This window comes from Debaryomyces fabryi, assembly GCF_001447935.2.
Source record: "Debaryomyces fabryi strain CBS 789 chromosome Unknown contig00011, whole genome shotgun sequence".
In the NCBI taxonomy this organism is placed as follows: domain Eukaryota; kingdom Fungi; phylum Ascomycota; class Pichiomycetes; order Serinales; family Debaryomycetaceae; genus Debaryomyces; species Debaryomyces fabryi.
In genome coordinates this window covers 92,772-106,922 of record NW_015385437.1, presented here as the reverse complement: position 1 = coordinate 106,922, position 14,151 = coordinate 92,772, and the positions used below count along the sequence as shown (strand labels likewise).

General features: G+C 36.4%; 7 protein-coding genes across 7 annotated transcripts; 3 read left to right on the top strand and 4 right to left on the bottom strand.

Moving 5' to 3' along the window:
- Positions 1–193: 193 nt before the first annotated feature.
- Positions 194–1,966, bottom strand: ADE17 (bifunctional phosphoribosylaminoimidazolecarboxamide formyltransferase/IMP cyclohydrolase; the record flags this gene model as incomplete). Its single annotated transcript, XM_015609787.1, has 1 exon — positions 194–1,966. One exon carries the CDS (start codon positions 1,964–1,966, stop codon positions 194–196), a length of 1,773 nt encoding a protein of 590 aa, XP_015469421.1.
- Positions 1,967–2,507: 541 nt separating this feature from the next.
- RPL15A (60S ribosomal protein eL15) lies at positions 2,508–3,122 on the bottom strand (the record flags this gene model as incomplete). The annotated part of the gene is made up of 1 exon (XM_015609786.1): positions 2,508–3,122. One exon carries the CDS (start codon positions 3,120–3,122, stop codon positions 2,508–2,510), a length of 615 nt encoding a protein of 204 aa, XP_015469420.1.
- Positions 3,123–5,318: 2,196 nt separating this feature from the next.
- On the top strand, positions 5,319–6,197 carry AC631_00955 (uncharacterized protein; the record flags this gene model as incomplete). Its single annotated transcript, XM_015609785.1, has 1 exon — positions 5,319–6,197. One exon carries the CDS (start codon positions 5,319–5,321, stop codon positions 6,195–6,197), a length of 879 nt encoding a protein of 292 aa, XP_015469419.1.
- Positions 6,198–6,311: 114 nt separating this feature from the next.
- On the bottom strand, positions 6,312–6,992 carry AC631_00954 (uncharacterized protein; the record flags this gene model as incomplete). Its single annotated transcript, XM_015609784.1, has 1 exon — positions 6,312–6,992. One exon carries the CDS (start codon positions 6,990–6,992, stop codon positions 6,312–6,314), a length of 681 nt encoding a protein of 226 aa, XP_015469418.1.
- An 821-nt stretch (positions 6,993–7,813) lies between these two features.
- AC631_00953 (uncharacterized protein) lies at positions 7,814–9,694 on the top strand (the record flags this gene model as incomplete). Its single annotated transcript, XM_015609783.1, has 1 exon — positions 7,814–9,694. One exon carries the CDS (start codon positions 7,814–7,816, stop codon positions 9,692–9,694), a length of 1,881 nt encoding a protein of 626 aa, XP_015469417.1.
- A 277-nt stretch (positions 9,695–9,971) lies between these two features.
- On the top strand, positions 9,972–10,727 carry CTR1 (high-affinity Cu transporter; the record flags this gene model as incomplete). The annotated part of the gene is made up of 1 exon (XM_015609782.1): positions 9,972–10,727. The coding sequence occupies one exon, from the start codon at positions 9,972–9,974 to the stop codon at positions 10,725–10,727; it is 756 nt and encodes a 251-aa protein (XP_015469416.1).
- Positions 10,728–10,819: 92 nt separating this feature from the next.
- SEC8 (exocyst subunit) lies at positions 10,820–14,146 on the bottom strand (the record flags this gene model as incomplete). Its single annotated transcript, XM_015609781.1, has 1 exon — positions 10,820–14,146. The coding sequence occupies one exon, from the start codon at positions 14,144–14,146 to the stop codon at positions 10,820–10,822; it is 3,327 nt and encodes a 1,108-aa protein (XP_015469415.1).
- Positions 14,147–14,151: the final 5 nt, after the last annotated feature.

Sequence of the window (14,151 nt, the reverse complement as noted above, 5' to 3'; positions counted from 1 at the left end):
TGAAATTTCCAACTGCCAATTGAAAAGTATTTCGCACGACCTTACTGCTATGAATGAACTGTTACAATCAATCCAAGTACAATAAGAACTTAAAAGACAGTTAATAATGTGATATGATATTGCTATATAATCTAAGTAATATGGAATGAATTAAACTACAAAAAAGTAAAAAATAATTATACGAGCTACTTACTTAATGGTGGAATAAACGAATTGGATTTTCGACATAGACAACGTCGAAAGAATCAGCAGCAGCAAAGACTGCCTTATCCATAACGGAACCAGATGGAGCAGCGATAAACTTAACACCAGATCTGACGGCTCTGTAAACATTATCAGGGAATGGGAAGAAAGCATCAGAAGACAAAGCAACATCGGTTAACTTGCCTAACCATTCTTCTCTTTCCTTTTCAGTCAAAGGTTCAGGTAATTCAGCAAACTTGCTTTCGTATTCAGTCTTTTCTGGTTCGGAGGTTGGGATTTGACCAGTGACGAATAAGTCGATGGCGTTGGACTTTTCAGGTCTCTTAACACCCTTAGCCCATTTCATACCTAAAACCTTTGGATGTTGTCTGAACCACCAGTTGTCTGCCTTGTCACCAGCTAATCTGGTACAGTGGATACGAGATTGTTGACCAGCACCTAAACCAATAACCATACCATTCTTGGCATAACAAACCGAATTAGATTGAGTGTACTTCAAGACAATGGTTGCCACGGTTAAATCAATGGTACCTTGTTCAGTTAATTCCTTGTTCTTAGAAACAATTTCTTTGAAGGAGTTACCCTTAATGATGGCGTCGTTTCTCTTTTGTTGTAAAGTAATACCGTAAACTTGTCTAGATTCTAAGTTTTCTGGGTTGTAGTTAGGATCAATTTGTAAAATACAGTACTTACCACCCTTCTTTTTCTTCAAGATTTCCAAAGCTTCGTCAGAATAACCTGGCGCAATAACACCATCTGAAACTTCCTTAGAAATAATTTGGGCGGTTGGTAAATCAACAATGTTGGATAAAGCGATCCAGTCACCGAAAGAGGACATTCTATCAGCACCTCTAGCTCTAGCATAAGCATTAGCTAATGGAGACAAGTTTTCAATGTCTTCAACAAAGTAAATTTTCTTTTCAACGTCCGATAATGGTAAACCAACAGCACAACCAGCTGGGGAAACGTGTTTGAAAGAAGCAGCAGCAGGTAAATTTAAAGAGGCTGATAACTCCTTAACTAATGGCCATGAATTTAAAGCATCTAATAAATTGATGTAACCTGGGGAACCAGACAAGACCTTGAATGGAAGTTCACCTTGGGTAACGAAAGCTTGAGCAGGCTTTTGGTGAGGGTTGGCACCATATCTTAAAGGCAATTGAGACACGTTTTCAGCGTATTCCTTTCTGAAGAAATCGGAAATAGCAACATCGTAGTCGGCAGTATGTTCGAAAGCCTTCAATGCGTATCTGTTTCTAGCATCAGTCGAAATTTCACCGGTCTTTAATTGTTCCAAAAAGCCAGCATAATCCTTTGGATCAGACAAAATGGTGACTCTTGAATGGTTCTTAGCAGCAGCTCTTAATAAAGTAACACCACCAATATCAACTTCTTCAACAGCTTCTTCAATGGTAACAGCAGCCTTGGAAACAGTTTCCTTGAATGGGTACAAGTTACAGACAACAATGTCAACCTTTTCAATACCTTGAGCTTCTAAGTCAGCTTCATCACTCTTCAAGTCTCTGGCTAAAATACCACCGTGAACAGCTGGGTGTAAGGTCTTAACTCTACCGCCTAACATTTCCGGGGCATGGGTGATCGAAGAAACGTCCTCAACTGGGAAACCAGCTTCACGAATCAACTTAGCAGTACCTCCAGATGCTAAAATACGAACATCTTGGGCAACTAATCCCTTGGCTAAGTCTAATAATCCGGTTTTATCGTATACCGATAAAATGGCAGTTTTAGTATGGTTTGGCATTTTCTCCTAAATAATCAAATAATTGAATTAAAATAATCAGCAGAACTCAAAACTAGTTAAATTTGAACAATTATTTATTCGAATTAAGGGTTTCTTTATTGAATTGTTTGAATTGACCTTCAAATATTTGTTAAGAAATTTAAATTGTGATGGGAGTAATTAATTGATTTATGAAAAATGAGATTAGGGCAAGAGTCAATCTCGTCAATTAATTTTTGTGTTCAAAAAAAATTTATACTGTTGACTCCGAGATCACAATGAATGAGCCAAAGTTACAGACACCTAACAAATGGATGAGCGGAACAATGGTCAAACGCGAGGTTAAAGATGATGTAACATCTGTAGTATATGTCAAGAAATGATGCTAAAAGTTAGAACATTACAAAGTATTGCTACATGATAATTAATACAGGCAAAAAATACATTAAAAACTATACAATATGCATATAATGATTAACCAAATCTTGCATGTTAAATATGAAATATCCAATTGAACGTAGCATAGGCCAAAAGCCGAGCACATATCGAAGGGTAATCACACTTAAGATCTGTATCTCCATAAGGATAAGGTGTTGTTTCTCTTCCAAGTGTGACGACGACCAGCCTTGGTGTTGTTGAACAAGTGACCCTTGTTGATACCTCTGGACTTCTTACCGGTGGAAGTAAGACCTCTGGCTTCTCTGTGCTTGTGAACTGGGTTAGCGATCCAGTTGTATCTAGCATCTCTTCTGATAGCCTTGTGGGATGGGTCAAGTAAGATAACTTCGAAGTACTTGTAGGTAGAATCTTGGTTAACCCAGTAAGAGTTTAAGACTCTCAAGTTAGAAGCACGACGACCGACACGTTCTTCGGCAGTGGCTCTTAAAGCTCTTTGGTACTTCAAGTGGTTGACACCGTGGTTGGTTGGCTTACCGTAAGTAGCACCCTTTGGAACAGGTCTCTTTCTACCACCTCTTCTAACTCTAACACGGTAGATAACGAAACCTTGCTTGGCCTTGTATCCTAATCTTCTAGCCTTGTCTGGTCTAGATGGTCTAGAAGCTCTGTGGATAACAGTCTTTTGTCTGTATTCCCAACATCTGACACGATGTAAGAATCTCATGACATCAGATTGCTTCTTTCTTTGCAATTCTTCTAAATACTTGTAGGCACCCATTTTAATTTATTATTCCTTGGTAAAGAGTTATATTCTAAAATGAAAAATATATTGAAATTTTTTTTTTCACTGGACTGTTGATGGTGAGAGTGAAAATTTTCCAGGATTGAGACCTAATGCGGGTAACCTTCAGAAAATTTGGTTCGAATATGTTTGAAATTTCGGTCCATAATGTACGCATCGTGTCCATATATACGCATGATACATGCTCATTTAATCCGACCCTCGAAGTTGTTCCGTATAGGATAGTAAAGGTGGGGTCTTACTCAATTGGTACATGCGGCTAAATGGGCAATTACGACCAGACACTGACACAGCAGCAAAAAATGAAAATATCAACAGACACCACATCGGTTGTGACTTCCAAAACCTGCTTCAGTGTTTTATATATCCGAGAGATGGCGTCATATCTAATTGCGGTTAAGTTTGCTGTTTCTGGTAAAAACGAAGTGGGTGGCTGGAATCAAAATGATACGAGCAAATTAATAGCGTAAAATAGGTATCTCGTTGTGGTATAATAGCGCCAAATTCCATACACTGATAAATTCGACATATAATTCGGCTTATGTTAAATAATTGTCAATTCATATGACTTGAAATGTTATATGAGAAATCTAAATGTTTTTAATCGGAGATATCATATTTCTTGACAGACTTTTATGGTTCCATGTGTTTAAAGTACAGCCAAAATAACCCAAAGCAAAGTTTTGGGCTGATATTCGTGAAGGTATGAAGTATTGAAATACTTTGTTGAAGTAGTTGAGTCTGTTTGAGAGTAAGAAACTACTATCTACCTTTGCTGCAAGATATGCAATAATGCATGTCAGCTTGTCTCTTATTTTACTGATCCATAAGAACTCTACAGATGTAACAAGGAGGAATGAATCATTTGCCACACAATTTCTTATTGGATATTGAAGTTAGCAATATGATACCCTATTGTTAACTGTAATTTACATAGACTTAAAGATATTCGATTAATGATAATCTAGTTACTATATTGGATATGAACTAAATGTATCACTTCAATGAGGCTAATCTAGACTAATCTAACCAATCAATTATATGTTTAAATTAGAATAAAGAATGTAATAAGAAAATATTATATTCAACACAAAGAACATAGGGGAAGTTTTCCAAATTATGGTGCGATTTTTCTCTGAAACTATCCCTGTATTTAGGTCGTACAATACACACGGGCGAATATGTGCATGGGAGCCTCAGAATAAGAATCAAGGAACGCAATGTCAATTAATATTGTGGTGAATAATGCCAGTAGTCGGTCAAATGACTGCGAAAAGCCTTCTCGCCGAACTTGGCAGAACGAAGCTTTCCAAATTCATGAACCCAAAAGGAAGTAATTTCCGATGATATTACCATTCTCGGTGCTATTAAGCTCATACTACAGTTCTCTGTCATTCAATTGTGTCCAGTTCGACTTTACTAACCCTAGAATTTGAGGAAGAATTCTTATTCTACATCATAATAATTTGAAATAGCTGCAGGAATACTTCGTTTCTAATTCGTGTTATCATTCGTTTCAGTTAATTCTAACACTGTAATCACATCCGATCCTATTATCTTATTCGTATTCTTCCCTATAGTTATCGATTTCACCAATTTCAACATATTCATCACCTCTTATTACCTAAGAAGTAGCCTTTTTTCCACCATCTTGTTGCAACCGAAACTGCTAGAGAAGAATTTCTCGGTCACGTGAAACTAAGCGAGACCGGAATTCCTCTTTCCCACGTAATGATTGATGCGCATTCTATGCATATACCTACACGAGAGCAAATTACCGAAAGGAGCCTATTTATTTCACCAGGCTATCTCTTAAATCTACAGAAGGCAAAAAAAATATCCTATAGTGCAGAATTTATTGGCTATATAAAATCATATGATCATAGTATAGTGTGATAGCGCACCACAGGTGACGAGGTAGATTTGATTACGGAATAAATATATATATACATATATATATATAAGGTTGTTAAGTGGCATGCAAATTTTTGAAGGACTAAAGTTCATACATTCTAATAGTTATAACTGAGGCAAAGTAGTTAATATTGAGTAATTGAATAGATATACAGTGATTTGCCATCATCAGCAGATATAAGCATTAGGGGTTATTATTTTACACCGGAGTCATAGGCAACAGCAATAACAATTCGCCTGGAGTAATTATTTATATTCATGGATTTTTTCATCGGTAGAAACAAGTCTCAAAGCTTCCATTGGTATATTAGAGAGGATATGAAGAGGAATATTGGCGATTATAAGTTCCAACAAGCCCCTAATGAGCCGAATCCAGGGAGTGAGTTGAAGATGGACGATAGTGATAATTTCATTACGAATTATAACTTCGCCGGTGCTCCTGTGGGTAATTTTTTTCCTACACATCCACTTCCAAATATGTCTCAGGTACCACCAAGCAATTATATCCAACAAGAAGCATACTTATCTTCGCAAACCCCCAACGATATTAGGCTGCAGTCCCCAATGTTGAACTATATGACGATAATTCGACCCAATTCTACAGCAAATGAGCAAAATCAATTACCTCCACAACGGGACTACCCATTTTCAGATACGATTCCCCTGTATCCTCAAGAGGAAGCCCAAAAAATAATCACAGAACCTTCAACAGCAGACCACCAAAGATATCCAGACATGACAACATTAATCAACTCAAACGCTAGCATCAAAGTGCCCTTAGTCGAAAGTGCGTTCGTCGATCATAAAACATGCAGTGTTTGTGGAAAGAAGATAAGCCGTGATATGTTACGTCATATGAGAACTCGTCAAACAGTTGCGAGGTTCATATGCAACTTTCCAAAGAATCAATGCAATCACAAGTCCAGACGATTCAACAGACCCTATGATCATAAGAAACACTTGTTGAATCGTCATTTTATATTTGATGTTCCAGGGGTAAAAAGATTACACAACCTAAACGATAAACTAGGACATTCAGGTAAATGTCCATGTGGTCAACGGTATGTGGCAAAAGAATGGTTAGAGAAGCATATATTAACTAGGGACACAGACCATAAATGTCCCCTTATTGAATAGAATAATGTCATGTAATAATATTTGTATATAACATCTTAGTAGATGGTTAATTTTCATTGTAATTAATACACATTCGAGTGTTTAATTTAACATTATTTTTATCAGGCTTGAGCTTTACTCAAGGCTTTTGACTAAGTCATCAAGCTCATTTTTACTAACAATTTTAACTACTTCACCATTATCTTGAGGGAATGGTTCAGATGCTAAATGAACTGCAACCTTTCCTACTTCCTCTCCTGTGATAGGATAAGCGATAAACTTCAATGGCGTTCCTTTCACCATAGCTCCGAATTTTTGGAATAAATCGTTGGCAAAACTCTGCGATTTCTCACGCTTTCCTAATAAAGCACCAGGTCTGATGATTATAGTTCTAGGGAATTTCAAGGCTATAATATCATTTTCCAACTTACCCTTCGACTTCAAGTAGAAAAGCATCGAAGATTCATTGGCTCCAACCGATGATACCAACACAAACGTTTCAACCCCTGCCTCTTTCGCAGCTTTGGCGCATTCATAATTAATACCATAATCGATCTTCTTGAAGTTTTCGACTCCCCCAGCATCAGCCCTAGTGGTTCCAAAAGCAGAGAAGAATGTCCTCACACCTTTGCTGTTTTCCCTGATAATATCGGGCCATTTATCTGAGTCTGTTTCAACAATACCTTTGACCTTATCTCCACCTCCAGCTGAACGGCGACTGACAGTGTAAACTGTTTCGAAATTGTTCGAATTAGCTGCAACCTTCAATAATTGCGCTCCAACCAATCCAGTAGATCCAATAATAAAAGCGCTCATGTCGGTATACTTTAGATTTGTACCACAGTTACTATACAAATTGTCTTATTCTTCCCATATATATCTTATCTCCAAGTCATAGTCAGCCAATTATTAACCCTATGTACTATATGCAGGATATCGGATTATTCTGTTTCCTTCGGTAATCGTTGGAAGTGATCAAGGAAGAAGCGTATTTCCATTAGGTCCAGTTTGGAAGTTCCTGGATTTCCTAGGACTCTGTAGAGCCCTCGAGTGCTGTTGTATAAACAGATATGTTGCTCACTAATAATTCGCAGTAATCGAGGTGTCCTTGCAGCCAGAAAAGTCCCTGGTGTAGAAAGATCCCAGGGTAGAAGGAATAGAATTAATCAAGAGGCCTATTGGGATACTTATATAGAGAATACCTAAAATTTACAGCTTTAATAAATGAATCAGTGTCGTAGCAATTACTAGCAAACTAGGCTAAGCTGGTTTTGATGGTTTTGTGTCATCTAAATTCTAACCAAGCATTAATATTCACGAACTAAGATGAATTCAGTTGCTTCACATAAAGAAGTACATTCCAATCAATACAGGGTTGGAGCATATAGAAGGCAAATATAAAAGAGGTTACATCGACAATACGGATTTAAATATCATAGAAAATACGGTATATTCTAAGTTTCGATTGAAGAAAGTTAAAAATTTACATTTGGAGCACTTCGACAGTGGAGCCAGTGAACTTACGGATTATGGCCAATATACATCCAAACCATTATACACAACAACAGAATCTAACTAATATAAGTACTAGTTGTAATTATTGCGGAAAAACTAATAGTAAGTGCTACTGTAATCAAATGGACCCAAGCAGGAATTCGGCAGATACCAGAAATGCCGATATGAAGCTTAATTATGGGAGCTTGACAGCATCGTCGTCGGGTTCGACAGATACCTCGAGTTCTAATAATAATAATCACAGTAATATGAATGTACCAGTGCAGAGTTTGTTTGATCACCGTTGGTCGAACCCATCTGTTAACTATCCGATGTACGTCAATAGCATGTCAGGCAGCGATTCGGTGAATGCGACAATCGGTGGCGGATCAATTGATAATGGTAACAAACAGTATTACTCGTCAGATAATCAGGTGAATTATGTCAAAAAACAAAGTACCGGCAATCAGGAACTTTATTCTACATTCAAAGAATCACCTCCGACATTAAAGGCAGAAATTCAAAGCTTACCTCCTTCGAGCATAAACTTGCCCAAGCGGAAACCTAGTGTTCAGGCATCTGACAAAACCAAATCTACAAAATATAATAGGATTCCGATACGACAAGAGTTTTCTCATCTAAACAAAGCTTCCAACGATTCATCACATGCTTTGGCTTATAACGATATGGCAACAGATATGAATAGTTTCTTCAATTTTTCAAACAATGACTTTTCAAATAATGATCTTTCTACTAATGACTTTGCAAGTGAATTTAATGTTCGTGATTTCTCCACGGGTGACTTCAATAACGACTTCGCTAATATAAGCGATAACAATGATAACATATCGGGTGCCGAAAACCCAATAGCATACAATCTGGTGCCGTTACCAACAAACGACAACACTACAGGTAATAGCACCATCAAATTACAAAAGAAAAACAAAAAGCCTGAATTTCACCTTCCTTTAGACAATTTAAATAATCGGAATGTCATGTTTCTGAAACTAACGGATTTAATTGCATCATCTCCGTCTGACTCAAGTGTGGATAAATATGATCATCTAAGGATCATGGAGCCGGATTTAGGTCTTGGCTACGAGCATGATTTAAGAAATAATTTTCAAGATAATATAACTCCTTCAATGAAACCACCAGGAACAAATACCCAAGAATACTTTGAGGCTTATAGCCTAAGCGACACTGGTGGTGAGGATAATTATAAAAACATTAAGATTGAGAATGATTATTCTGGTATTAATAGTGGCAGCAACACCGATACATCTCAAGCCGATACACATAAATTGGCTAATCAAAGCGCAAGTTTTAACGGCCGGAGTGGTTTAATACGTCCACATTTAAATTATACCCAAAGTTTCAATAGTGCACTTGATTCGAAGCCCAATATGACGCCGGCGTTGAATGGATTCAATTTCGATACTAGCATAACGAAAAACATACCTGATGCGTACCGCAGCACGAGTGGTGAACCTATAGAAGCAAACCACGACGAACCAGCTCCTTTGAATACAAAAAATTTACTATTGAAAACACAGCAAAACTTCTCGCATCTTGATGTTCAAAGACCTAGATTTGAACGAGCAGATTCAAATCAAAGTCTCAATAGTGTGGGCTCCATTGGCTCCGCAACCAAGAAAAAGAGGATACCAAAGGGCGCTGTATGTTCAATATGCGACAAGTACATCAGTCGTGACCTCACAAGACATATGAGGATTCATGATGATGTTGGCCGCTTCCAATGTGTTTATCCGAAATCGATGTGCAACCATAAAACAGGCTATTTCAACCGTCCATACGACTACAAAAAGCATTTGCTACATATGCATTTCAAGTTTGATGATCCAAAAGGTAAAACAGCTCATACATTAACCGATAAATTGCCCTTAATGGGATCTTGTCAAGCATGTGGTGCCAGGTTTTCGGCAAATGATTGGCTCGATTCTCACATTTTAACGAATAACAAGAACCAAAAGTGTCTGTACCTTAGATACGAAACTAATTGACTCATTTCTTGTATGTATCTACAATTAGACGATTCTTAATCTAATATTTTGCAACTAATCATGGTTTGAGTGGTAAGCGAATTCTATTGTAGAAATATAATTTGCGCATGAAAATTAAAAAACCTATACGAACAAGAAAATTGCTCATTAAAATATTGTTCGGAAAAGCATTTGTGTATAAATAAAACGGCTTATATCGTGTCTTAAATTGTAGAATTATGTATGCTAACGGTATTGAATTGTCTTTTCATTTATTTTATACAATAGATAACTGAAAATGAGTTTTATTAAACGTCACGGAATGGCAGGAATGGACATGGGGTCCATGTCAATGGCATCAGCAACTAGCAGTATGGGGTCAATGTCAATGGCATCAGCTACCAGTAGTATGGATATGGGATCAATGTCTTCATCGGGAATGGATATGAGCGGTATGGATCACATGGAAAGTATGCACATGTACTTTGTAGGAGACTATTTGAATTATCCAGTCTTGTTCAAGAACCTTAAAGCTTCAAATGGGGGTCAAGCATTCGGAATATTTCTTCTTTTATTAGTCGTGGGTATATTTGTTAGAGGGCTTGATTTTGCAAACAAATATTTGGAACAGGTCGTCTGGCAAAATCCAAATTATGTCGATGCTTGTCATACACCTTCACCTGTGAGTGCTCCAGCTGCTACTGGAGGAAATTGTTGTGGGGATAACACTAGAAATGATACGACAGTCGATTCTATCAGAAAAACCAACTCTTCATCCCTGGCTGTAGGGCAACAGGAACGCGAAGTACCTTATCTGACATCCCAGTCATCTAGCTTACCAATGGCTTCGATGTTGTTCAGAAATATAATTAGACTCGCATTATGTATACTTCCCGAGCTCTTTGGTTTCGCTTTGATGTTGGCCGCAATGACCTTCTCATTGTTATACTTTTTTGCAGTCGTCTTGGGTTTGGGTATTGGTAGATTTATCTTTGATAGATTGTCTGACCGCATGCATATAAGACCGAATACAGCTATCGGTTTACACTGCTAGGTTAGAAGATAGTTTTACGACGCTACGATGAATTATACAATTATAAGTTTAATAAATACATACTTGTACAAATAAATTTTAATACATTACTTTTAATTTAAAATTTCAGTAATCTTTCTCTCAAGCTCGGTAAACTTCGACTTATGGAATGAACTTCCACGTCCATCAGCTAGTTTCTCACTATAGAGCAATCTGACTAGATTTTGTATTTCTTTCGAAGTAAAATTCAAATGATTTCTTTTAACAATTTCTAAAAATTCTTGTTCGTGTCTCGTAAACAACTCATAGTACAGTGATGGTTTAGTAAAATCAACACTTTCGGCATCATTCATTACATTTCGCAACATTTGTTGTAGTGTGAAAATGTTCAATAATATTTTCTTAATGCCATTAGTGTTAATCTTTGGAATGATATAGGACCCTTTTATCATTAATTCGCTCAAAAATTTTGGTAAACCAACAAAAACTCCATTTTTATCATTATCATTTAAGATATTATTCAATTTATTCTCTACCGCAAACGCTTCTTTATTATACAATCCAATGTATTGATCAGCATCACCTGGCTCAGAACTTGGAAGCCATTCACCTTCTTTGAAAGACCTTCCGATATAATAAATAGCCTTACACCTCAAATCATATCTAAGTGCAACTAAGGTACCGTCTCTTATTACCTCGAATGTCTTAATTATTTCATTAAATTGGTGAACCTTATCAGAATTCAACGCCAAATATACGTTCCTTTGCTTATTATCCAAGTTTGTAGGACTAGTGAGACCATTCTCGAGGAAGCACCAATCATGTTTCAACTTATCCACTGTAGATAATTTTACAGTATCAACATCGTCATTATAAACTGTATAGTTTGATTCTTTTTTCATTAATGGCAACCATGTCAAAATCCAAGATGTTGTTAACAAAAGATAACATACTTGGTTAATGAAGTCATTATCTAGAAAGTCGTCTTTTGTAATATCAAAAATGTGTTTAGACTTGTCATTATTATACGTCATAATTTCGATCTCCTTATCAAGGAGTGCATCAAAATCCTTCGGAGTTGAATCTTGTTGTAATATAATGTTCGATATCTCAATCAAAGCTGGTATACGCATCCATGAATTGAGCTGCAGGCTAGGTTTAGAAGTATTACTCCCGTTCATTGAAATTTCACCATTGTTTTGTGCTCCACTTGGAAGTAATAATTCGTTATAAAACTGTGCATAAGTATTTGAAAATTTTCTCAAAAAATGCAAACATAAATCACTAAAGTCTTTACGGTATGTCAAAGATGTGTTTAAAACTGAACAAGCATTGGTGAATAAACGTCTAAAATCTAATGCATTTTGAAATATCATGGCAGAAGAATTACTTGTAGTGTTAATTACGAGCGAACTCGAATCATTTTCAATCTGATCCAATGGCGTAACTTCTGCTTTAAATCCCGATAACACTGAGTTATTAATATCTGGGTTTTCATGCTCGGCAATAGAATTTTGTTCAAAATTAGATCTGCCGCTAACGTACTCTTTGAATGCATTATCGAGATTTTCCCTTAACCTTGGAAGGAAAGAACCTTTCATATATTCATTAAAGAATTTGAGCGCCGTATTATTTTGTACGTTTGAAAGATTCTCTTCTTTAGAAAAGTTAGCAAATAATCTTTGAGATCCAGCAATAAAGACTAATAAAAATTCTAGAATTATTCTCATGTTGAATATATTTTTAGGGACAAGAACTTCCACCAACGCATTGAACGTTTCATTTTTGATATATGGAGATTCGATCTCGAACGAGTTCGACTTGATAGTACTCCCAAACTTTGACTCGGAATCAGATAAAACAAATCCAGGAAACATGTCTTGCAATATGGTTTTCATATCTTCCGTAGTTTTCGCCGATTTGTCGTAGGAAACATCCTCAAATTTGAATAAATCATTTCTCTGCAAAACTTCATGTAAACCACTTTGCTTGTTTATTTCATTACCTCCATTGATTGGATTTAATCCAAATACTGGAACATCATATGTATAGTTGATCATTAAAGCTCGCAATTCCTTTCTAATGGAACCCCAAATATTATCAAAGTTATGTGTTATATTGTAAGAATCCCTTACTTTGATCATCTCGACAATCTCTGTTACTACTTTATGTTTTTGTAAAACAGCTAAAGCCTTTATGAATATAGATCCGAATAAATCTTGTAGAATAACGACTGAGTAGTCATTAAATGTACTTCCGCTGATCATATCTGTAGCATAGGAATGATCTAAGTTTTTCAATTTTGCTAGCTTATTCAAATGCTGCATATTTCTCAGCTTAGCTTCTTCTGTTGTTCTATTTATTAATCCATGTAATTCTTGCTGGTTTGAATTGGTAAGTATTTCCAATACTTGAGGTAAACGGTTTAACTTCGATGCAGTATTTAGTAACTTGTATATATAATGATAAGACTTTGAATTATCATTCAGAGCTGCATCAATCATTATTGAATAATCTATCTCGGAGTCACTATTAGAATAATGTGTGTGAAGTTTGGGCAATTGGTTGACAATAAATTCCTCAACCGGTTCAGAAAAGCAATCAGCAATTTCTGATATATCCAAATTCGCTGAATTATAAATATATTGCTCTAGATTATTCAGTTCTGTAACTAAAGCCTTGATAGAGGACAACTGAGGCTTCCCGGAAGTACCCAATGCCAGCCACGATAGGACACTGCTTCCGGAAGATCCATCATTCAGTAACGTAGAGCTCTTCAAGTATATTTCGTTCTGTAATTCATCGACAATCATATCAAACAAATTATTGGACTGCAGTTCCAAATAACTTTTGGTAGTACTCATTGCAGATAATGACCATAAATTATATTGTTCTGCAACCTTATAACCATGCGATATCACATCATACACCTGATGGATCTTTTTATCAATAATAAGCTGGTCTATCTTATCAGGTATGGAAACCAATTCGTCCATTGCATCCAAAATTTCAATCATTTCAGAATACCTTGCGGATGTTTGGTTCAACTCTGTCAACACGTCTGAACGATTATGGATTTCTGTAGTTGCAGATTCAAGCATTTCTTTTATCTGTATAGAATCATGCTGTGATTCCTGAAGGGTCGAAAGTAACACATGGTATGAACCAATACTATTATTGAAAATATCATGGTGCTCGTTCACAACATGTCGTAAGGCAGTTTTTGTCTGTTTCGATAAGTCCTGGAACTCCGGTAACTTATATGCCATCCCCACAGATGTATCATCAAGAAGGGATACTGCCATTTCAATAGGATTAGCGTTTTCTTGTAAACACTGAGGCCATTCGTATCTAAGAGTAGTCTGTACTTCTTTCAATTCAAATATGGACTCTTTCATTTTTCGTTGTTCTTGTTCAGACTTATGTCCATTGAAATTCATACTTA